General features: G+C 47.4%; 1 protein-coding gene across 6 annotated transcripts in view; it reads left to right on the top strand.

The window, feature by feature from the left end:
* Window positions 1-25,475, top strand: part of STXBP5L (syntaxin binding protein 5L) — a 376,217-nt gene that overhangs the window by 302,207 nt on the left and 48,535 nt on the right. For 3 of the 6 annotated variants that reach the window (XM_068270954.1, XM_068270953.1, XM_068270956.1), the window contains exons 19-20: window positions 8,477-8,548; window positions 11,857-11,922. The exons of 1 other annotated variant lie outside the window; for it this stretch is intronic. In XM_068270954.1, the coding sequence (XP_068127055.1) occupies window positions 8,477-8,548; window positions 11,857-11,922 (138 nt within the window). The remainder of the gene's footprint in view (window positions 1-8,476; window positions 8,549-11,856; window positions 11,923-25,475) is intronic. 2 more of the 6 variants (XM_068270955.1, XM_068270958.1) reach the window with 1 other exon arrangement.

Genomic DNA, 25,475 nt, shown 5'->3' with positions numbered 1-25,475 from the left:
TATACTCAATTTTATATAATGACTTTGGTTTCAGCATCAGAATAAATGTATATGTTTCTGCTTACTGTTATGTAACCCAGCCCTCCCAGTGATGTCACAGCCTAGGCTGTGATGTCACGCACCTTTCTGCACCAGAGGATTATGGGAGACCAGGTGTTGTTGCTGCTTACTTCAGAACACACAAGAAACAAACATTCGTAGTGATGCACATGCCAGGAGTATAGATGTTGCCACCTGTGGCCAGTTTAAAGGGAGATTTAAGTAAAAAAAAAAGAAACGGTTTACCTTACCTGGGGCTTCTTGCATTCCCCCTGGGGTTATCTTGTGCCCACAACATGCTTGTGAGCCCCTCCGGCCAGCAGCGGCGACCCCCGCAAAGCTGGCCTGTCACCAGCTACTGCGCATGCACAGCCCAGAGCCACGCACACCCTGATGCGGCTTGAAGCGCTCTGCCCATGCGCAGGAACGATTCTGGTGTACTGCGCATGTGCAGAGCGCTCCCAGCCCCGGGAGTGCGATGAGGAGGCGTGCGGCTCTGGGCCGCGCATGCGCAGTAGTTGGCGACGGTCCAGCATTGCGGGGGTCGCTGATGCTGGCCGGAGAAACTCAGAAGCGCTCCATGGGCACAGGATGACTCCAGAGGGCTGCAAGGAGTCCCGGATAAGTTATGCGATGGGCGAACGCTGACTAAATTATCTATAAATGAATATTGAAAAAAAAAAGCAATTTTATTCATAAAGTTACATTCAGTAAGGTTCCCGTGTAAGTTAAATGGTCGTCCGCATTCCAGAATTCACAAAGCGATTCCCAACCATTTCTACAGCGCTTTACACTCTGCAGCTGACCGCCAACAAACAGTTAATGCTTATAAATGTTTATAAGACATTAGCGCAAGCTCCAGCTTCGGTTTATCCTGTGAATCAGATTACTGGCGTGCGGTGTCGCGGGAGACGAGGGGTGACCGCTAAGCGATGCGGCCGCGCACTGCTGGATGAGCTCCTCTCGCTAATCTCTCACATTGCGAGAAAAGTCACGTCCTGCGGCGCGGGGGAGGGTCAGCAGAAAAGGCCAAAAGGGGGGGGGGTCCACATGCGTTCTTCCTGACACATGAGCAGAATGCTGCCGTATCTCAGCGTGTCAGAGGTGCCGGACGCCCGCCGCAGGCCGCGCTCTCCTTATCTCTACCCGCGTGTCAGAGGTGCCGGTCGCCCCGCCGTGTTCCTGCTATCTTTACCCGCGTATTAGAGGCTCCGGACGCCCCGCCGCAGGCCGCGCTCCCGCTATCTCTACCCACCAAGGCACAAACCAGAAATATAACCGAGAGAAAAGGTCACACGCCAAGTGCATCCTCAGGCCTCCGCTCTGCTTTATGCAGCAGGCAGGGGGATGCTGGCTCCTCCGCTCACTGATTAAATGCTGCTCTAACGACATGTCAGGAAACACAGGCCCAGTAATGAGAAACATGCCAGGAAGGCAGCCTTACATTGCCGGGATCTGCTGCATTGCATTCATGTGGCACCACTGTACATAAAGCAGATGTAATGCTAAATTATAGGCATGCCTTATAGGGGCTTCATGCAGAGAGCAGCGCCTCCTGCTGGTGACAGTGAGGGTTCCTAAGTCCCTAATGGCCATACCTTATAGGGGCTACATGCAGAGTACAGCGCCTCCTGCTGGTGACAGTGAGGGTTCCTCAGTCCCTAGTGGCCATACCTTATAGGGGCTCCAGGCAGAGAGCAGCACCTCCTGCTGGTGACAGTGAGGGTTCCTAAGTCCCTAATGGCCATACCTTATAGGGGCTACATGCAGAGTACAGCGCCTCCTGCTGGTGACAGTGAGGGTTCCTTAGTCCCTAGTGGCCATACCTTATAGGGGCTACAGGCAGAGAGCAGCGCCTCCTGTTGGTGACAGTGAGGTTTCTTCAGACCCTAGTGGCCATACCTTATAGGGGCTCCATGCAGAGAACAGACAACAGCACCTCCTGCTAGTGACATGCAGAGAACAGCACCTCCTGCTGGTGACAGTGAGGCTTATTCAGTCCTTAGTGGCCATACCTTATAGGGGCTCCAGGCAGAAAGCAGCACCTCCTGCTGGTGACAGTGAGGGTTCCTCAGTCCTTAGTGGCCATACCTTATAGGGGCTACATGCAGAGTACAGCGCCTTCTGCTGGTTACAGTGGCCATACCTTATAGGGGCTCCAGGCAGAAAGCAGCACCTCCTGCTGGTGATAGTGAGGCTTCTTCAGACCCTAGTGGCCATACCTTATAGGGGCTACAGGCAAAGAGCAGCGCCTCCTGCTGGTGACAGTGAGGTTTCTTCATACCTTATAGGGGCTACATACAGAGTACAGCGCCTCCTACTGGTGACAGTGAGGGTTCCTCAGTCCCTAGTGGCCATACCTTATAGGGGCTACATGCAGAGTACAGTGCCTTCTGCTGGTGACAATGAGGATTCCTCAGTCCCTAGTGGCCATACCTTATAGGGGCTACATGCAGAGTACAGCGCCTCCTGCTGGTTACAGTGAGGGTTCCTGAGTCCCTAGTGGCCATACCTTATAGGGGCTACAGGCAGAGAGCAGCGCCTCCTGTTGGTGACAGTGAGGTTTCTTCAGACCCTAGTGGCCATACCTTATAGGGGCTTCAGGCAGAGAGCAGCACCTCCTGTTGGTGACAGTGAGGTTTCTTCAGACCCTAGTGGCCATACCTTATAGGGGCTCCATGCAGAGAACAGACAACAGCACCTCCTGCTAGTGACATGCAGAGAACAGCACCTCCTGCTGGTGACAGTGAGGCTTATTCAGTCCTTAGTGGCCATACCTTATAGGGGCTCCAGGCAGAAAGCAGCACCTCCTGCTGGTGACAGTGAGGCTTCTTCAGACCCTAGTGGCCATACCTTATAGGGGCTACAGGCAGAGAGCAGCGCCTCCTGCTGGTGACAGTGAGGTTTCTTCAGACCCTAGAGGCCATACCTTATATAGGGGCTCCATGCAGAGAACAGACAACAGCACCTCCTGCTGGTGACAGTGAGGGTTCCTGAGTCCCTAGTGACCATACCTTATAGGGGCTACATGCAGAGTACAGCGCCTCCTGCTGGTGACAGTGAGGGTTCCTGAGTCCCTAGTGGCCATACCTTATAGGGGTTACATGCAGAGTACAGCACTTCCTGCTGGTGACAATGAGGGTTCCTAAGTCCCTAGTGGCCATACCTTATAGGGACTCCATGCAGAGTACAGCGCCTCCTGCTGGTGACAGTGAGGGTTCCTAAGTCCCTAGTGACCATACCTTATAGGGGCTACATACAGAGTACAGCGCCTCCTACTGGTGACAGTGAGGGTTCCTCAGTCCCTAGTGGCCATACTTTATAGGGGCTACATGCAGAGTACAGTGCCTTCTGCTGGTGACAGTGAGGGTTCCTCAGTCCCTAGTGGCCATACCTTATAGGGGCTACATGCAGAGTACAGCGCCTCCTGCTGGTTACAGTGAGGGTTCCTGAGTCCCTAGTGGCCATACCTTATAAGGGCTACATGCAGAGAACAGCGCCTCCTGCTGGTGACAGTGAGGGTTCCTCAGTCCCTAGTGGCCATACCTTATATGGGCTCCATGCAGAGTACAGCGCCTCCTGCTGGTGACAGTGAGGGTTCCTCAGTCCCTAGTGGCCATAAATTATAGGGGCTACATGCAGAGTACAGTGCCTCCTGCTGGTGACAATGAGGGTTCCTCAGTCCCTAATGGCCATACCTTATAGGGGCTACATGCAGAGAGCAGCGCCTCCTACTGGTGACAGTGAGGGTTCCTCAGTCCCTAGTGGCCATACCTTATAAGGGCTACATACAGAGTACAGCGCCTCCTGCTGGTGACAGTGAGGGTTCCTAAGTCCCTAATGGCCATACCTTATAGGGGCTACATGCAGAGAACAGAGCCTCCTGCTGCTGACAGTGAGGGTTCCTCAGTCCCTAGTGGCCATACCTTATAAGGGCTACATGCAGAGTACAGCACCTCCTGCTGGTGACAATGAGGGTTCCTAAGTCCCTAATGGCCATACCTTATAGGGGTTACATGCAGAGTACAGCACTTCCTGCTGGTGACAGTAAGGGTTCCTAAGTCCCTAGTCACCATGACATATAGGGGCTCCATGCAGAGAACAGCGCCTCCTGCTGGTGACAGTGAGGGTTCCTCAGTCCCTAGTGGCCATACCTTATAGGGGTTACATGCAGAGTACAGCGCCTTCTGCTGGTTACAGTGAGGGTTCCTCAGTCCCTAGTGGCCATACCTTATAGGGGCTCCAGGCAGAGAGCAGCGCCTCCTGCTGGTGACAGTGAGGGTTCCTCAGTCCCTAGTGGCCGTACCTTATAGGGGCTCCATGCAGAGAACAGACAACAGCACCTCCTGCTGGTGACAGTGAGGCTTCCTTAATCCCTAGTGACCGATCGCCATAGATAGCATAGTTATGAAGGAGGTAGAGTCATTCCTTTTTGACACATCAGCCTCCATGTCTTACACCACAGTAGCTTTCATTTGGTTTCTTCAGAGCGCCACCTGTTGGTCTTCTGCGGTGCATGTGAGTTTCTTATAGTTAAACTTTAATGCATAATCATGAAATATTAAGGGAAAGAATAGGAAGTGTATGTACCAATTATCATTTCAACACTTTTGTATGGTTTTAAAAATGCTCACCGTGTCTGCGTGGGATTCTCCCAGGCACTCCAGTTTCCTCCCACATCCCAAAAACATACAGATAAGTTAATTGGCTTCTCCCTAAAATTGGCCATAGACTACGATGGACATATGATTATGGTGGGGATTAAGGAGTCCACACACCTAACGATTTTCCCGCCGATATATGGCCGAATCGATCACAGTGATCGAAACGGCTGTGAAATCACCGCGCACACCGTTGACAGAACGATCGATTTCCGTCCAAAATCGATCGTTCCCTTCGATTCCCGTCGACCCATCCGTGCGGAAGATTTTTCTCGGTCGCCGGCGGGTCGAGAGTGCGTCGTTAGTGGCGTTCGAATGCCAGACGACTGACGCAATACAGCGGTAATACATTACCTGCTCCAGCCGGCGCGAGTCCCCTGGTCTTCTTCTCCGCTTCGGGCTCCAGAGCTACACAGAACTTCCTGTCCCGGCAAGAAGTTTAAACAGTAGAGCGCCCTCTACTGTATAAACTTCCCCTGGACAGGAAGTTCAGTAGCCGGAGCGTGGCGGGGCCGAAGCGGAGAAGAAGACAGCGGGGACTCGCGCTGGCCGGAGTAGGTAATGTATGCGTGGGGGGGGGGGGGGGAGCGCGGCAGCTCCACAGATTGTGATCGGTTTCAGGCTGAAATCGATTTACAATCTCTGTGCAGTAAAGGCAGCCATACGATCCCTCTCTGATCAGATTCGTTCAGAGAGGGATCAATCTGTTGGTCGAATCTGATGGCAAATCAACCAGTGTATGGCCACCTTTAGTTTGTCAGCTCCTCTGAGGGACAATCAGTGACAAGACAATATACACTGTACAGCGCTGCAGAATGTGGCACTATATAAATACTAAAAAATAATGTAATATTTCATGATTACCTGATTTATATTTCATGATTACCTGATTTAAAGGAAAAAAAATTAGAAGAAACTTCTTTAAAGAAAAAAGAACATAATGCAAAGTATAACTTTATTAAACAATTCCTTTAAAGCCATAATTGAAGGCAGCCTGTGTCCATCTGCTAGTGCAGCGAGATTGATAGTTGTAAACTGGGCCTGCTGCTTCCTCCCTCACCAAGCCACGCCCTTTGTCACCATCTCTGGTCATGTGACATTAGTGACTGAATTAGTGGGCACCAGTTGATTGGCAGTTTGCCACCTGGTGGTCGCATGTGGTATGTAAGAGTTGTTTGTAGGTAATATTAGATTTACCTGACTTATAAAAAATATATATATTTTTAACCAAAAATACATTTATAATACTATATACAGTACCATAGATTCCCTAAAAGCGCAAACTACAGTGAACCTGTGTCCAGCTGTTTGTGGAGTGAGACTAAGACCGATCCTCCCCCTCCTCACCAGGCTGCTCCCATTGGCCACCTGTCATCACCTCTTGTCGTGAGATATCAGTGACCGTATCAGGGGTCTAGTGGCAGTCGACCAATGGGAGCAGCATAGCGAGGGAGGAGGGGGCGGGTACAATTTATGGCGCAAGCTTCAGCCTCACTCTGGTTCACCTTAATTACGCACAAAGTAAAAATTTAAAAAACAAATCATTTCAGACACCTTTAGCGACCTGATTGGGAAAGAGAAGGCAATTGGAGCTTATGCATGGTTAATGAAATAGTAGAGATCAGAAATCCAACCAAGCCCATTGCGATGATGATACAAGCCAGCGAGGAGTGTTTCTAAACAAACTTCCATTTCCCAGACATACCATGATGATAATGATCTCGTGTCTGTGTGCAAATACATGCCGTGATCCAGTCCTGTTGTATTGCTCTGCAGCTAGGGGCTGCCTTTGGCTGCACCAGCAGATCTTTCCCATGTGACCTCCTCTGCCCTATAGAATGAGCCGTTGTGATGACATAGTGGCGGTCATTGGATCTCTGCAGTATATGCGTGTCACCGTGTGCCTGTGTTACATGTCTGTGTCATGTTTACTTGTACTTTCTTTGGGAAGAATTGTGTGGAGATCATGAGTCGCCGGAGAACGAAAAGCAAAAAGACCGTTTTTAAAGGGAACCTGAAGTGAGAGGGATATGGAGGCTGCCATATTTATTTCCTTTTAAATAGTTCCCATTGTATGACTGTCCTGCTGATCCTCTGCCTCTAATATTATTATTATTATTTATTGTATTTATAAAGCACCAACATATTACGCAGCGCTAGACAATAAATAGGGATACATACATTGCAACAAGGGGTGACAGACAGAGAGGTAGCAAACGGTTATGCAACATAGCACAAGGTTATACATACAATCAGGGTATAAAATGTGTTTTACAGAGACCCGGCAAAACAAGTACGAGTTAGTCCATGAGAAGGGTGTAATTGCCGGGGTAGTAAAATTAAGAAAGACACCCTAAGGGAAGGGGGAGGCCCTGCCAAGGCTTACAATCTAAAGGGTGGGGGGACACATAAGGTAGGACTGAGGAAAGGGTGATTGACAGAGTTAGAGTGTGGTAGATGTGGGGTAGGCTATTTTAAAGAAATGTGTTTTGAGGGCTTGCTTGAAGGTGTTGAAGGAAGGAGCGAGTCTGAGGGGGAGTGGAAGGGAGTTCCATAGGGTGGGGGCAGCTCTTGAGAAGTCTTGTAAGCATGCATGGGAATGAGAAATGCTAGGGGAGGTCAGACGGAGATCATTGGAAGACCGGAGGAGATGGGCAGCTCTGTTGACGAGCTTAGAAATGTAGGTTGGGCAGGTCTTGTGCACAGATTTGTAGGTAAGGCACAAAACCTTAAAACTGATCCTGAAGCTGATAGGGAGCCAGTGTAGGGCTTCGCAGAGGGGAGAAGTGGAAGCATAGTAGTGGGAAAGTCTGATGAGTCTAGCTGCTGCATTCATGACTGATTGAAGGGGTTCAATGCGTTTTAAGGGTAGGCCAGATAGTACGGCATTGCAGTAGTCAAGGCGGGAGATGATGAGGGCATGGATGAGAAGCTTGGTAGTGTCTGGGGTCAGAAAGGGGTGGATTTTGGAGATGTTTCAATGGTGGAAGTTGCAGGTTCTGCTAACATTTTGGATATGTTGGCTGAAGAAGAGGGAAGAGTCTTTTAACCATAGACCCTGAACAAGCATGCAGCAGATCAGGTGTTCTGACTGAAGTTTGAATGGCTTGTTTCAGATGTGTCAGACACTACTAACCAGAAAGATGAACTGAACAGGACTGCCAGGAAACTGGTATTGTTTAAAAGGAAGTAAATATGGCAGCCAACATATCCCTTTTAATTTTCAAAGTGAAACTAAATTCTAAATGAACAGTAAAAGCTATTAGCGATGAATGGATGTAAGTCAATGGAGTTCACTTAGAATCTGGCATTTTAGAGATGTCCTCTGAGGAAGAGAAGACCACACAGGAAGTAACACAAATGTCCTCTGAAGAAGAGGCACAGGAAGTAGCACAAATTTCCTCTGAGGTAGAGGAGACGGCGCAGGAAGTAGCTCAAATGTCCTCTGAGGAAGTGGAGATGGCACAGGAAGTAGCACAAATGTCCTCTGAGGAAGTGGAGATGGCACAGGAAGTAGCACCTTGCAGTCCACACTGTAGATCTAGAAAAAATAGGGCATTACAAGTCATGACTGTCACGATCCCATGGCTGTCACCCACACACATCTTCCCAAAGAAAGGTTCTCTTTAATGGTTTGATGCTCTGTAGGTGGCTGGACGCCTCGGCCGCTATGAAAGTCACGTTCTTTCACCGTAGACTCTTTTTGTTTTGTTTTTTCTTTCTTTCCTCTGCCTGCTGCTGCTGCTGATCTGCTGATGCTCTGGCATGCTCCACAGACAACTTTTGCATGCGTGGCCTGTCTAATTTTTACCCAGATTTAACGAAAAGGATCCGTACTTCCTACCAGAGTAAGTTTCCTGGAGGGGGAGGCCTGGAGCTCCTTGTTTGGCACATTTCCTCCTGCATGGGGGTCCTCCGATGTCGGTCTGTGGAACGTGTGATGCTCAGAATGCCGTCTCCATGGGGTTGATATTATTATATCCGTCTTGAGTCGTAGATGTTGTGAAAGTGATGTGTCTATAATGTGTGATGTGGTGTCACCTGTCTGCGGCTGTTGGAAAGTCGGTCTGCACTGTCTGTGTATTGGCGTGTTTGGAGTACAATGTCTTGTTGTAATATGACGTAGGTGGCCACACGATTACAGGTAGGCACAGCACCTGTTGTTTTGCATCGCAGAGCTGGACTCTTGACTACACTGATGGGATAGTACTACATTGCGCACAGAAGCGCTTGCAGCAGTGTGTTAGCGGAACACTCAGTTGCACAGAGCATACGAGTGACTACACTGATGGGACAGCACTACGTTGCGCACAGAAGCGCATGCAGCAATGTGTTATCAGGACAGGACTAAATCATTTATACATAATTATTGTAAAAATAAGGCACTTTTTTATTACATTATTTTCATTGGAGTTCCTCTTTAAGTGGCTGAGCTATCTGTAACATAAACCAGAGGTTCTGGATACACTTTTGGCCACTGGGATATTAATGAATAATCTCTATGGCTCTGCCCAGTGTCCTTGCTTGACATAGATAACTTTTGTCTTGTGAGGGAAATGGCATGTAAATTCATGTCACACTTACGTTATCTGCTCATTCCTGGCAGTGGTGTGCAGTCCAGTCTGGGCTCTTGACAAATAGTCCACTCTTGAGAAGGTACCCTGTGCCAGACAATGTTGGAGCGAACCATGGACTAACGGACAGTGGGTGGCAATTGCTGTCTGGCTGGCAACTGTTCTGCAAGTTCAAACCTCCTGACCTGCACCCCAACCCCCCCCCCCCCCCCCCCCCCCAACACACACACACCCTTACTTTATATTTCAGCCGAATTCTCTTCCTTGTTGGCTCAAATGCCCCATTGCCAGGATAGTGGTTCTGTGTGGATTTTTGCTTGAAATTCCAAAATGGTTAAAGGTCAGCGAAATGAACAGGAAATCTATCAGGGACCAATTTTCTCTTGAGGGGGTCATAGTTTTTTGGCCAGCCATATTTTGGCACAATGCTATTCGTATAAAAAAGCTTTATCTTTGGTCATGATAGCTTGTCTATGTGGGAGAGAACAATTAGGATTCCATGTCCAACTACCGTGCAGTGTCAGTAGGTAAGCTCAGCTGGATATCTGGCTAGCAGTAGGCATGTATTAGTAGCTGATAGGCATGAATAACGTACAGGATGGTCACCTTAGGTCTTGATATCCGGGACGGCTCTCCTCCGGCTGTAGACAGTATGTTATGCCGTAATTCTGCAGGCTGCTTTTCTGCGAAGCCGCCAGTGGTTTTATCTGTTGCATAACACAAGTCGCAGTGTCTAACAAATAGGCTTAATCTTCCATGAGTCATAAATGTTTACAGCCTTCAGCTTCAATTGATGTCATGTTAAAATCTATTGCCGTCTGTACATTCTGCTTTCATCTGCCGGTGACAGAAAATGGCTTGAATGCCAATGTGATGAGAACATCTCTTGGTGTTCTGCAGGGTGTGTTATGTGGAGAGCGTTGCTTGTGTTCTGCAGAGGATAATGAGGGGAGAATGTTACAATGTGGTCTACTGAGGATGGTGGAGGGAGGAGGATACAATGTGGTCTACAGAGGATGGTGGAGGTAGAAGGTTACAATGTTGTCTACAGAGGATGGTGGAGGGAGGAGGTTACAATGTGGTCTACAGAGGGTGGAGGAGGGATAACGTTACAATGTGGTCTACAGAGGATGGCGGAGGAAGAACGTTACAATGTGGTCTACAGAGGATGGTAGAGGGAGAATGTTACAATGTGGTCTACAGAGGATGGTGGAGGGAGGAGGTTACAATGTGGTCTACAGAGGATGGTGGAGGGAGGAAGTTACAATGTGGTCTACAGAGGATGGTGGAGGGAGGAGGTTACAATGTGGTCTACAGAGGATGGTGGAGGGAGGAGGTTACAATGTCGTTTACAGAGGATGGTGTAGGGAGATTGTTAAAATGTGGTCTACAGAGGATGGTCGAGAGGGAACGTTTCAATTTGGTTTACAGAGGATGGTGAATATAGAACTATACAATGTGACCTACAGAGGATGGTGGAGGGAAAATGTTACAGTGTGATCTACAGAGGGTGGTGGAGGGAGGCATTCATGCAAAAACAGTGCCAGAAATGTGTGAAAGGGTTGAAGCTGAAAAATGGCTTGCCCTGCTCCTGCAAAAGACATCCTCACCTGGGCATCCCTCTACCATGAGCTGATAGTGGCTTCCAGGTTGTGACCCCTGGGATCTTCCCATTGGGGAGAAGTAAAACGAGACACTCTGATTTAGAAATCCTTAGAACAGTGGCAGATATACGTTGGCAAATACCGATACTAGTGGAAATCATAGTCCCAGACACACAGATATTTGGCTTAGTTGAAGCTACATTCTAAAGTCAGAGGAGGCAGACTACTTGCTTAGGAGCGGTCACAAGCCAAGCTCAGGGCAGGCAGGTAAGCGGCATAGTTGGTTAACAGTCTAAAGTCAAACAACTGGAACAGTCAAGGTCACAAACAGGAGGAACAAGGCAATGCTGAGAAAGGACAATGATAGACTGCATGCTTGTCTCAAGAGGTACATCCTATTGGGTATACCTAAATATCTCAAGGCTCAAAGCTTGTTGGACCCCCAGACAGGTACTGGGCTGCTGCTTACATTTATAGTAACTGTTGTCAGAGGGGTGCTGGAAAGATAAGAAGTTGTGTTTACTCATATTACATTTTGGGAAACGGTGCCATAAATGACAAAATAGCACATCAGAAACACAAAATAATAGAGAGAGGGGTCAGGAGCTGAGATCCGGATATAATCACCATAGAAGTGATACTGAAAACCAGGAATGTAGATAGAAAAGAGAAGGGTTCCAAGCACAGAACCTTGTGGTACACCAAAAGCAACCTTAAAGGACACAGAGGATGTTAAACTGAGAATGTTGCATTGTATTCTGCAGAGGATTTTGAGCTGAGAATGTTGCATTGTGTGCTGCAGAGGATGTTGGGGTGGTGGTGGGGGGGATGTTATGCTCTGCAGATCATGGTGGATGGGAGAGGAGGAGGTTCCAGGAAGGGATAAAAGCGATCTAGTAGTAGAGTCCTTCTGAGGGCGCTTCAGACTTGTGCATTCAGCATCATGTTGTTATTTTAATGTAAATGTTTTACTTATAGGTCTAACAGAACTCGCAGACAGTCCTGTGTCCCTGGAACTGGACCGCTGCAAGTCCCCAACATCAGGTATGTGGGCTTCCTAATGTGATTTTAGTCTGTGCCACCGTATCTGATGGAGATGTTGTAAACGTCCTGGATGTGCGTCACCTGTGGCTGATCCTGTCTGATCGTGTGGTGACTTTTGTGAATTAGGTGGACTGTATTGAAAGTTCTGGGTGCATCCTATCTGATGGGAGCATGTTGTGCCTGATGGTGGAAGGTCATATCTGATGTACGTTTGCTGTGCCTGCTGGAGGTATCTCATATGTAAAGTGGACCTACTGATTTCACGAGGTTTGGTACCATCTCATGTGAATGTGCCCTGTTAGATGGAGATCTGTCATATCTTATGGGGCTATATTTGTTCAAAAAGGCAAATGAGGATTTTTTTTTTACAGGGGATCAAGTATGATATTTACTATTTACAAGTATGATATTTACATCGATAAGCTAAAGTAGACCATGAGTGAGGTCATTTGTTTATAATTAACAAATAAAGTTTATTTACAAAGTAAATTTCATAAAATTGGCAAAACACACATTGCCATCAACAATAATCATTTCCCATACTAAGCATGTCAAGCACTTTATTTGCATTACCGTTACCTTTTATGGAGCAGAAAATGTAAGGTGAAGTCTCTTTATATGGAATGCATCAGCTCAAATGGTTTCAGTCACTCCTGGTGAAGGATGTATATACTCGCATATAAGCCTAACTTTTCAGCATAAAAAATGTGCTGAAAAGTTACCCCGTTCGGCTTATATGTGAGTCAGTGGAGCAGAATGGATGGTGGAGCAGGTTTTGTTACTGGCAGAGGAGTGTAAGGATTGTGCACTAGTGATCCTGCTCTTGCCAGCTGGCTCCATGCTGTGTCCGTTCCCCCCATCCCCTGCAACATGGTGTGCAGAGTGTGCTGCTCAAGACTACCTGTGTCCCCTGGCTTGTGGAGCGTGCAAGCAATGTGTCAGCGGTGCAATGATCAGGGGTTCTTTCTGTGTGGCAATTGCTGTGTCTCATATCTATAACGCCATCTAGTGGCTTCTTGAGACACAGCTGTATGAGCCTGGGGCACATCTGGCTATGGGGAGGGGCCTGACTTGTACTGGAGGAACATCTGGCTACTGTGGAGAGGGCTATATTGGGAAGAGGGCTTGTACGCAAGTTAATCACTTTTTCCTGGTTTCTGAGGGAAAAGGGAGTACCTCAGCTTATACACGGGTCGGCTTATATGCGAGTATACACAGTATACCCATATCAGATATCACAATAAAAATAGTAATTTGCTGCCAATGTTAGAGCACAACTCAATGTGTTTCGTGAACCTTAGTGCTGGTATTGTTCACTTTTTCAGGAGCCGATATGTCATATCTTATGATGCTCAGGGATACGGGAACTGATTAGGGTGCATCATATTTGATGACTAGTGTGGTAACTACCAATCTCAGACCTCCACAGCAATATTTCTGAGGGATCTGCAGACGCTTGAGCAATGAAACCCTCCATCTCCCCTCCCTCATGAATACTAGTGAACTTGACCATAAACACTCACATAAAGGATACAGTGCATGGCATGGATAATCCCACCTCCAACAGGGCAGTGAGTAGCCACTTCTTTACCATGTCGGCACACTACTTATAGCCCCGAAGTCTCTCCCGAAGATCCACAACCTGATGTTAAATGCAAGTGCCTGGTAGACTCAGGGTAGAGGAACACAGAAAAATACAAAAGGGCAGTGAACACAACACCCGGGGCTCTCCTGCATCTGGCCACTGGCTGCTATGACCATTGCTACACTCCTGTAGGTGGAGCGAGTTACGCTTGATGGGGTGTCTCTCACATTAGATGCAGTTGTGTCATATCTGATGTGTCTTTGTTATATCTTATGAAGTTATACCTTATCTCATGTAAGCATGTCATGTGTAAAAATGTCACATCTTATTGGGGTATGTCACAAGGAAGTCTGTTCTTGATAAGTAGGATGTCCCCTCTGATAGAGGTGTGTCAAGTCTAATGGGGACCTATGCTACCATATCTTATGTTTCCTGTGGATGTTTCTTACCAAATGGGACTCATCTGGTGGGGTTACCATATCGGTAATGGTGGTGTGACCATGTGATGGAGATCTGCCATGTCTGAGGGAGCTATCTCATCTCCATTAAGGTTGTTTCCTGTCTGACGTAGATCTGCCATGTCTGAGAGAGCTATCTTATCTCCATTGAGGTTGTTTCCTGTCTGACGTAGATCTGCCATGTCTGAGAGAGCTATCTCATCTCCATTGAGGTTGTTTCCTGTCTGACGTAGATCTGCCATGTCTGAGAGAGCTATCTCATCTCCATTGAGGTTGTTTCCTGTCTGACGTAGATCTGCCATGTCTGGTGGGTGTGTCTGATCTATAATGGAGATATAAGGTAACCCACTAGATGTAGATGGTCCATGGCCAATGGTGTTTTTTCATTTCTGGTCGTAGTGTATTCTGGGTAATGGTGGTGTGTTTTTTCATATGGAGTCCTTTGCACCCTTGTATGATAAAGACTGTTGTGGTCAGGGCTGTGGAGTCGGTACAAAAATAATCTGACTCCAGCTCCTCAGTTTATGAAACCTCCGACTCCAGGTACCCAAAATTGCTCCGACTCCACAGCCCTGGTTGTGGTTGAGTGATGGGACTTACAACTGATGGGGATCTTTTTCTGATAAGGGTTGATCATATTTGACAGGTCTTACAAATTGTTGAGGGCATGTCCACCTCTTTTATATTATTTTTTTAAATGGTGTATTGTAGCTATGCAAGGGGGATGGGGTCCATTCTCATGGATATAAATCTCCCATGACTGGTATAGATATATCTAAATTGGGTGAGGAGGGAGGGGTAGATATTCAATCTGATGGGGGTATGTTTTATATTTATCTAATGGTACTTGAGGAGAGGGTTGGGAAGTCCTGCTATAAGGTCCTAACTGATCCATCCTTCACAGCATAGCCTAGCAAATCATTTATATTTAAGCCTTTGGACACTCGCAGTGGATAGTTGTTGACCACATTGCCCAGAGCTATATCCTTCAGGCTGCCAGATGTGGAGTCAGCTTATGGTTGACCATTTGTCATCAGCTGTCCATATTGGTGGACATTGACCAGTTTGTGCTGCAGCATCACAGGGTCCCCAGCAGTGTGCTGCAGCATCACAGCGTCCCCAGCAGTGTGCTGCAGCATCACCGCGTCCCCAGCAGTGTGCTGCAGCATCACCGCGTCCCCAGCAGTGTGCTGCAGCATCACGGCATCCCCAGCAGTGTGCTGCAGCATCACCGCGTCCCCAGCAGTGTGCTGCAGCATCACGGCGTCCCCAGCAGTGTGCTGCAGCATCACGGCGTCCCCAGCAGTGTGCTGCAGCATCACGGCGTCCCCAGCATCACAGCGTCCCCAGCAGTGTGCTGCAGCATCACCGCGTCCCCAGCAGTGTGCTGCAGCATCACCGCGTCCCCAGCAGTGTGCTGCAGCATCACCTCGTCCCCAGCAGTGTGCTGCAGCATCACGGCGTCCCCAGCAGTGTGCTGCAGCATCACGGCGTCCCCAGCAGTGTGCTGCAGCATCACGGCGTCCCCAGCAGTGTGCTGCAGCATCACGGCGTCCCCAGCAGTGTGCTGCAGCATCACGGCGTCCCCAGCATCACAGCGTCCCCAGCAGTGTGCTGCAGCATCACGGCGTCCCCAGCAGTGTGCTGCAGCATCACGGCGTCCCCAGCAGTGTGCTGCAGCATCACGGCGTCCCCAGCAGTGTGCTGCAGCATCACGGCGTCCCCAGCATCACAGCGTCCCCAGCAGTGTTCTGCAACATCACCGCGTCCCCAGCAGTGTGCTGCAGCATCACCTCGTCCCCAGCAGTGTGCTGCAGCATCACCGCGTCCCCAGCAGTGTGCTGCAGCATCACGGCGTCCCCAGCAGTGTGCTGCAGCATCACGGCGTCCCCAGCAGTGTGCTGCAGCATCACGGCGTCCCCAGCAGTGTGCTGCGGCATCACGGCGTCCCCAGCAGTGTGCTGCAGCATCACGGCGTCCCCAGCAGTGTGCTGCAGCATCACGGCGTCCCCAGCAGTGTGCTGCAGCATCACGGCGTCCCCAGCATCACAGCGTCCCCAGCAGTGTGCTGCAGCATCACGGCGTCCCCAGCATCACAGCGTCCCCAGCAGTGTGCTGCAGCATCACGGCGTCCCCAGCAGTGTGCTGCAGCATCACTGTGTCTCCAGCATCACAGCGTCCCCAGCAGTGTGCTGCAGCATCACGGCGTCCCCAGCAGTGTGCTGCAGCATCACGGCGTCCCCAGCAGTGTGCTGCAGCATCACGGCGTCCCCAGCAGTGTGCTGCAGCATCACGGCGTCCCCAGCAGTGTGCTGCAGCATCACGGCGTCCCCAGCAGTGTGCTGCAGCATCACGGCGTCCCCAGCAGTGTGCTGCAGCATCACGGCGTCCCCAGCAATGCAATGCATACAATCACGCCTGGATTAACATCACAGGAGCCTATAGGCACAGATGTCCTGGCACCCTAAATTTTGCCCTCCATGAACCTAAGAACACTGGCCAGACTGCACCGCAAATGTGATGGCTGGCCTAGATGCCACTTCTCCCATACTTCCCTTGCCTGTTATACTGTAGGTAGCTACAGATGTCCCTTATGCTGGATACACACCATGAGTTTCCGCGTCGAATGTGTCCGTCGATACTCGATTCAATTATTTCCGAGCATTTCCGAACGAATTTCGATGATTTTTAGGTCGATTGCCATGTAAAGTATGGCAAATCTACCTAACGATCCATCGAAGCTTGAATCGGACATGTCGGAAATAATCGAATCGACGCGTATCGACGGACGCATCGAACGCGGAAACGCATGGTGTGTATCCAGCATTAGGTAACCAGAAGTACCTTCTGTATTAAGTAGCTAGTGGTGCCCCTGACTGAAGGGAGATCTCATCAGTGGAATGCCGAGAGCAGGCTGAGTAACCCCTCATTTACACTCTGTCCAGGATTCTGCAAAGGGTATGAGGGAGGGAGGGACAAGGGGAGGGGAGTTAACCGCCTTTCTGTCATTAGGCACTTGTAGGCACATGCCTACAGTGCCTTATGGTAAATCTGGCCCTGCATACAATTAATAAAAGTTATGATTGCTTCGCATTGTATATATCACCAACGCAATTTAATTATTACTTTAAAAAAATGAAAAACTACACAGAGGCCAAAAACTGGTGAAAACTGTAAAGGAGACATACAAACAAATAACACTTACTTGCCCAGTCTCAAACTATTCTGAAGCAGGTGCTGTTGAGCAAAGCTTATATAGGAAGACAGCTGACAACTGTTAATATTATGCGCATAAACTTCTTTGCGCTTAAATTAACGCACGCCATCAGGTTTAACACGCCTAAAGTTTTACGCGCGTAATTTATGTAGCACTGTTTAGTGAATCAACCCCTATGTGTCATAAATTAGCAAACATCCTTTCAAGACCTTTCTTTGGGTGTTCTGTTGCAATAAAGGCATCTAAATGACATTTATATTTGCAAAACAATATATGAACCTCTTTCTGATGTTAAAGGATACCCGAGGTGACATGTGACACGATGAGATAGACATGTGTATGTACAGAGCCTAGCACACACATAACTAGGCTGTGTTCCTTTTTTCTTTCTCTGCCTGAAAGAGTTAAATATCAGGTATGTAAGTGGCTGACTCAGTCCTGACTCAGACAGGAAGTGACTACAGTGTGACTCTCACTGATAAGAAATTACAACTATAAATTACTTTCTTAGCAGAGAATGGCTTCTGAGAGCAAGAAAGAGGTAAAAGGGAGAATTTCATATCACACTGTAGTCACTTCCTGTCTGAGTCAGGACTGAGTCAGCCACTTACATACCTGATATTTAACTCTTTCAGGCAGAGAAAGAAAAAAAGGGACACAGCCTAGTTATTTGTGTGCTAGGCACTGTGCATACCCATGTCTATCTCATCATGTCACATGTCACCTTGGGTATCCTTTAATATACTGTATATATTTATAAGCTCTCTGTTCTAACATTGTATCAGTATACAGAGGTAGAGTCTGAAGAAGGTTTATTAGCCTTATGCTGGCCATACACTAGGCCGATTCCCCGCCGATCGACAGAAGATTCGATCACTGGGATCGAATCTGCTGTCACATCGTTCCCGCTACACGCTAAATTTCGATCTATTCCGTCCGATCCCGTCGATCGCTCCGTGCGGAAAATTCCTGTCGATCGCCCGCGGGTAGGGAGCGCGTCGCTAGCAGCGTTGAAGTGCCCGACGACCGACGCAATAGAGCCGCATACATTACCTGCTCCGCCCGCACGACTACCCCCGGTCACCGCTGCTCCGTCTCCGCTCTGGTCTGGTCTCCGGCATGCTTCACTTCCTCCTGCCCGGCAGGAAGTTTAAACAGTAGAGGGCGCTCTACTGTTTTTTTGCGGCGGCAGCACCACCACCACAGATTGTGATCGGTTTCAGGCTGAAATCGATTCACAATCTGTTTGCAGTAAAGGCAGCCATACGATCCCTCTCTGATCAGATTCGTTCAGATAGGGATCTGTCAGCTGGTCGAATCTGATGGCAAATCGACCAGTGTATGGCCACCTTTACTCGTTTTCTTAAGTTATAGGAAAGTTCTGTCAATGAAATGGTGCAAACTCTCAGGGTAGATGCACACATAACATAACATGAAAGGCTGCGTTTTATGTCATGTGCATTTTTTTGTGTGTGCGTTTTTGCTGCGTTTGCGTTAGCGGTATTTTACCGCAGATGCATTTTGTATGTGTTTTAATGCATTTAATGCATGTTTTTTTATATGCGTTTTTTCCTGCAGCCCATAGACTTCCTTTAGCGTCAAAAAAGCAGCATTTTCTGCAACACGAGCATTTCTGCTAAGTGTACACCTAGCCAAAAAAATCCATTTTAACTGCAGGATGTGAGGCAAGAAATCATAAAAATGGCCTCAATTCTGGTAGCTATGTGAGGTAAATATTTTTTCGTAGGTAAAATACCTCATGAGGTATTTTCCTCTTTTTTAGCAATTCTGACAGATTGTTCTCCATTTCCCGAACATGAGGTAAAACACGCGAGGTAAATGCATAAAGTGAGGTAAAACATGAGGTATTTCAGCGGTAAGCATGCAGTAAATAAATAATAGTAGTCTTTAATTGTCTTCCATAAGTATGGATAGTCTTTGGCAGATGTTTATTTTTGAGGGGGGGAAAGTGTATTTGGTTATGTAGCAACCCATGAAAAGTATATTTATAGGCATCCCTTATAAAAAATAAAAAAAAATCCAGTAAATATTTGGAGTTTTATTTCTACTTGTCTTTTCTATTACACAGCCCGAATAGGAACTCCACTAAAAACTACAAAATGCATACAAATTCACTTTACCTGTACCATTGGCCTCAATTCTGGTAGGCTTATCAAACAAATCACCTCATGTATGGTAATTTACCTCATGGGGTAATGACATTTAGCAATTCTGGTAGGTTTTAGTCATGTTTTACCTCATGGGGTAAATTATGAGGTAATTCATGAGGTAATTTACCGAAAATAGCTATTCTCATAGAAATTAGGGGGCAAGTTAGCACATAATTTACCGATCAGTTTAAGACCTGCCTGTGCCTGGAGGTAAAGTCAATTTGTATGCATTTTGCAGTTTTTAGTGGAGTTCCTATTCAGGTTGTGTAATAGAAAAGAATAGTAGAAATAAAACTCCAAATATTAACTGGATTTTTTTTTATAAGGGATGCCTATAAATATACTTTTCATAGGTTGCTACATAATCAAATGCACCTCTCCCTTAAAAAAAAAAAAAAAAAAAAACAACTTCCAAAGACTATCCTAACTTATGGAAGACAATTAAAGTCTACTATTTATTTACTGTATGCTTACCGCTGAAATACCTAGTTTTACCTCACTTTATGCATTTACCTCATGTTTTACCTCATGTTCGGAAATGGAGAAAGATCTTTCAGAATTGCTAAAAAATAGGAAAATACCGCATGAGGTATTTTACCTACAAAAAAATATTTACCTCAAATAGTTACCAAAATTGAGGTCAAAAACTCTTGCACAGGAGAGAAGAACAAAGAGAAATTCACCCTATGTGTTTTAACAGCCCGTCTAATTCTCTCTTCTCAGCAAGTAATGAGGCAGTGTAATTTGAGATCCCAGCTGTCTGTTGAGTTGAGAGCTAATCTGTAAACACAGGAGTTTAACCCTTTCTGTGCTCCTAACAAGCCAGGATGTAACTACACGGCAGCATCTATATACGCTGTAACAAGGAAATGTTTTTCCTGTAAAGGTTATTACGCTGTTGCTTATCTTGTAGAGCAGAGAGGAAGTTTTGAGTTTAGGTCCACTTTAATGTACAGGCAATACTCCTGTGTACCCGAGCCATGATAAAGCGGCTGTATTCCCACAAGTAAATGTGTCCGCAGACAAGATGGCCGCCGGGCAACACTCTGTGTAGGTGGCGCAGGCTCTCTCTGTGTTGAATGGCTTCAGCAGTTAATCATGGTAATGGAAGGGTTATGGAACGTCCATGCAGAACGACCCCGCGAGATCTCCACTTTATTATGTGTGAGAGATTGCCGGGGTCTCCTCTCTACAATCGCCCTAATCATCCATGTACACAGTAATAATACTAAAAATACCCACAAGGCTCCGCCATATGTCACGCTAACGGACCTGCCCGCTGCCCCCAGGACTGCTTCATCATGTGACCGGGAACACGCCTGGCCCTTCATCCACCCATTACTGGGAAGAGCAATTCTCCCTCCTAATTAATATGATTAGTCTAAACCGTTGCCTTTTCACCAACTCGCCGGAGTCTGAGACTCGAGAGCGGCCATTAATTTCCATGGAGGTCAGCTAATGATCTCCTGGTGTCACTAATGTAAGCAGCGGCTGCTCTGCGCAATTATCCGCCTCCTCCTTCCAGAGCTCCCGCCCACCCCGCGGGGACAGCCATTTATTAACACTATTACAATGTAAGTTCTCTCATCGACTTGCTTTCATCAACGCATTTGTTCCACTTAATTTCCAGAAGACTGGAGCGGTAACTCACATTACTCTTCTAAATTCTGCAAAAGTCTCTCAGCAACTTTTCATTAGAAAAAAGTGTGTATCGTTGGCAGGTTCCTAGCGTTTCTCCTCCCTCCCCCAACCCATCACCCCCAGGGTTAAAGTGGAGCTGAACTCTTGCACAGGACAGAAGGAAAACAGCGAGAAATGCATCCTGTATGTATTTAGAGAGTTTAGCCTGCTTAATTCTCTCTCATTTGTGTCTAATCACTAGTTGTAATTTGATCTCTCCTTGTGTCACATGACTGCCAATGGCAGAAATGGCAGATAAGCTCATTTGAAAGTATCGGTTGTTGACAATATGTCTGTTACAGCTGATACAAATCCTGCAATAAATCAGCACTGTTTCTAAGCAAACAAATGTTTTTTTTATATATATTAAAGGTTATTATGCTGTTGCTTATCTTTTAGAGCAGAAAGGAAGTTCTGAGTTCAGCTCCGCTTCTTTCATAGCTGAAAGCGGGTGGGACAGCAAGAAGTTACAGATGCAGACTTCTGGGAGAGCTGTGTTCAGTGTAGTTTGCCTTCTTAAAGAGATGATTTGCATATTCAGCAGTGATGCATTGTGGGAGACCATTATTGCAGATATATTTTAAGAATGCAAACCACACTAAGCATTGCTTTTTAGTAGGAGGGATTTTATTATTTAATATTTATATAGCGCCAACATTTTCCACAGCGCTGTACAGAGTATATAGTCTTGTTGCTAATTGTCCCTCAGAGGAGCTTACAATCTAATCCCTACCATACTTTACCAGTGGTTCTGGGTCACCCTGAGCTGCTTGGGTATTCTATTGTTCTGGTCCAAGCCCCTATCCCAAAAATGGGTGTGGCCACAACCTGCGGCGCGCGAAGCGCGCCGCGGCGAAAAAATGGGCGTGGTCATGACCGGATGAGGGCGGGGCTAACTGTAATTTAAAGTGAACCCAGGGTGAGAGTGATATGGTGGCTGCCATATTTATTTCCTTTTAAACAATACTAGTTGCCTGGCAGCCCTGCTGATCTATTTGGCTGTAGTAGTGAACTGAATTACACCAGAAACAAGCCATGCAGCTAATCTTGTCAGTTCTGACAATATTGTCAGAAACCCCTGACCTGCTGCATGCTTGTTCAGGGTCTATGGTTGAAAGAATAAGAGGCAGAGGACCAGCACGGCAGCCAGGCAACTGGTATTGCTTAAAGGGAGATAAATATGGCAGCCTCAATATTATTCTCACCTCGGGTTCCCTTTAAAAGTGCAACGCAAAGACAGAGGGCCCAAGTTTTGGTGACCCTTTTCCCAGAAAATTCACATAATTGTGCAGGTTTTCTCAAGAAAATACACGTAATGTGAGCAGATTTTAACAAAAAACACGTCCAATGACCCCAATATGCACAATCGTTATCAGATATGGCCCCAATATGCACAATCGTTATCAGATATGGCCCCAATATGCACAATCGTTATCAGATATGGCCCCAATATGCACAATCGTTATCAGATATAGCCCCAATATGCACAATCGGTAGCAGATATGACCCCAATATGCACAATCGTTAGCAGATATGACCCCAATATGCACAATCGTTATCAGATATGGCCCCAATATGCACAATCGTTATCAGATATGGCCCCAATATGCACAATCGGTAGCAGATATGGTCCCAATATGCACAATCGGTAGCAGATATGGTCCCAATATGCACAATCGGTAGCAGATATGGTCCCAATATGCACAATCGGTGGCAGATATGGTCCCAATATGCACAATCGGTGGCAGATATGGTCCCAATATGCACAATCGGTGGCAGATATGGTCCCAATATGCACAATCGGTGGCAGATATGGTCCCAATATGCACAATCGGTGGCAGATATGGTCCCAATATGCACAATCGGTGGCAGATATGGTCCCAATATGCACAATCGGTGGCAGATATGGTCCCAATATGCACAATCGGTGGCAGATATGGTCCCAATATGCACAATCGGTGGCAGATATGGTCCCAATATGCACAATCGGTGGCAGATATGGTCCCAATATGCACAATCGGTGGCAGATATGGTCCCAATATGCACAATCGGTGGCAGATATGGTCCCAATATGCACAATCGGTGGCAGATATGGTCCCAATATGCACAATCGGTAGCAGATATGGCCCCAATATGCACAATCGGTAGCAGATATGACCCCAATATGCACAATCGGTAGCAGATATGACCCCAATATGCACAATCGGTAGCAGATATGACCCCAATATGCACAATCGGTAGCAGATATGACCCCAATATGCACAATCGGTAGCAGATATGACCCCAATATGCACAATCGGTAGCAGATATGACCCCAATATGCACAATCGGTAGCAGATATGACCCCAATATGCACAATCGGTAGCAGATATGACCCCAATATGCACAATCGGTAGCAGAAATGACCCCAATATGCACAATCGGTAGCAGAAATGACCCCAATATGCACAATCGGTAGCAGAAATGACCCCAATATGCACAATCGGTAGCAGAAATGACCCCAACATGCACAATCGGTAGCAGATATCGCCCCAATATGCACAATCCGTAGCAGATATGACCCCAATATGCACAATCCGTAGCAGATATGACCCCAATATGCACAATCCGTGGCAGATATGACCCCAATATGCACAATCCGTGGCAGATATGACCCCAATATGCACAATCCGTGGCAGATATGACCCCAATATGCACAATCCGTGGCAGATATGACCCCAATATGCACAATCCGTAGCAGATATGACCCCAATATGCACAATCCGCATCACCTGAAAAAGAAAAGAAAAACCCATTTACTCACCTACAGCCAGAAGACCTTCTTTCCCGACCTCCCGTCCCGAGTCCCGACCTCATTGTGGCGCGCAGCGCCCGCGCGCCCACGATCCTCTTCCTTCCCGACGTCACGACGAGACTTCCTGCCTGCATGCAGAGAGCAGGGCTACGGGAAAATGGCCGCCCGAAGTCTGCAGAACAGGGCTCCGGGCGGCCATCTTACCGTAGCCCTGCCTGCTGCTCCGTGCTGCCGGTGTGTGAACTGACTTGGCGTCTTTTAGACGCCTGAAGTCAGTTCACTCCAGGGGGTGCTTTGGGGGTGCTTGGACAATTCTAGGGGGTGCTCGAGCACCCCCAAGCACCCCCCTGGCGCCGCCACTGATCCCTGCCATACACTGATGAGAACCAACAGTCCGAAACAGGCTGTCTGTATGTTGGGTTGATGTGGCTCTGTAAATTTTAATAAGCTATAGGCGTGCTATACATCAGCAGTTCTGGATGTAAGCCTGCCTTCAAGGGCATAAAGAGATCATTTGCATACTTAGCAGTGATGCATTGTGGGAAACTTGAAGCTAAATTATCGCAAATCTCTTTTGTTTTAAGAAGGGAAACTACACTGAGTATTGCTTTTAAAGGGACTCCGAGGAGTAACAAATAACACAATCAGAACCTACCTGGGGTTTTCTCCAGCCCACCGTAGGTCGGGAGGTCCCCCAGCATCCTCCTGGCTCCTCTCCCGGTCCCTCTGCAGAAATTACGACTGGCGACACCGGGGCCGAGTATCGGGCTGACACTTCCTGAACAATGACGCTCGTCCTCATCCTGCCGGCCGCTACCAGTCATCTTGGCGGCCGGCGTGACAGTACTGCGCATGCACAGTTTTGTAACTCTAAACTGCGCAGTACTGTCACGCTCGCCGCTGACAGGAAGTGTCAGCCCAACACTTGGCCCTGGAGGGACCGGGAGAGGAGCCAGGAGGCCGCCGGGGGACCTCCTGACCTACGGTGGGCTGGAGAAAGCCCCAGGCAAGTTCTGATTTTGTTATTTGTTACTCCTCGGAGTCCCTTTAAGTAGGAGGGCTTTTCGGGTGTCTTAGGGCCCATTTCCACTAGTGCGAATCTGCAAGCGTTTTCTGCATGCAGATTCGCACAGCCAATGATAGTCAATGGGTCTGTTTCCATTTGTCAGGAAATCTGCACAGCAGAGCCATCAGAATTCGCACTGTAATTAATAGGAAATTCTCATGCGTTTTTGCCATGCAAATTTGCATATGTTTTTGTGTGAAAGCACACAGGCACTGATATAGTTAAAATCGCATACCTACAAAGATACACGAAAACGCCTGCGAATTTGCATGAAAATTTGCATACAAACACATGCGAAGTTGCATACGCATGCAAATTAGTTTATGCGTTTTCCGCAAAGAAATCGCAACGCACTAGTGGAAAAGGGCCCTTATAGTCACCTATACTTTCCTAGTAGTTTTGGCTGACCCCGAGCTGCTTGGTTATTCTGGGAGAGCTAGAGAGCCAATTATACAAGCAGGAAGAGGAGAAGCCTGACACATTTCATCATTGTGATTGAACAGATGCATACAGTGGGTATATTGGTAGTTTATCACAACCATAACTGTCTGCAGAGTGAAATAGAGGGGTACTTTGTAATAA

This window comes from Hyperolius riggenbachi, chromosome 2 (assembly GCF_040937935.1).
Source record: "Hyperolius riggenbachi isolate aHypRig1 chromosome 2, aHypRig1.pri, whole genome shotgun sequence".
Taxonomy (NCBI): Eukaryota; Metazoa; Chordata; class Amphibia; order Anura; family Hyperoliidae; genus Hyperolius; species Hyperolius riggenbachi.
The sequence above is the reverse complement of the archived record's forward strand: the minus strand, read 5'-3'. Positions and strand labels throughout refer to the sequence as shown.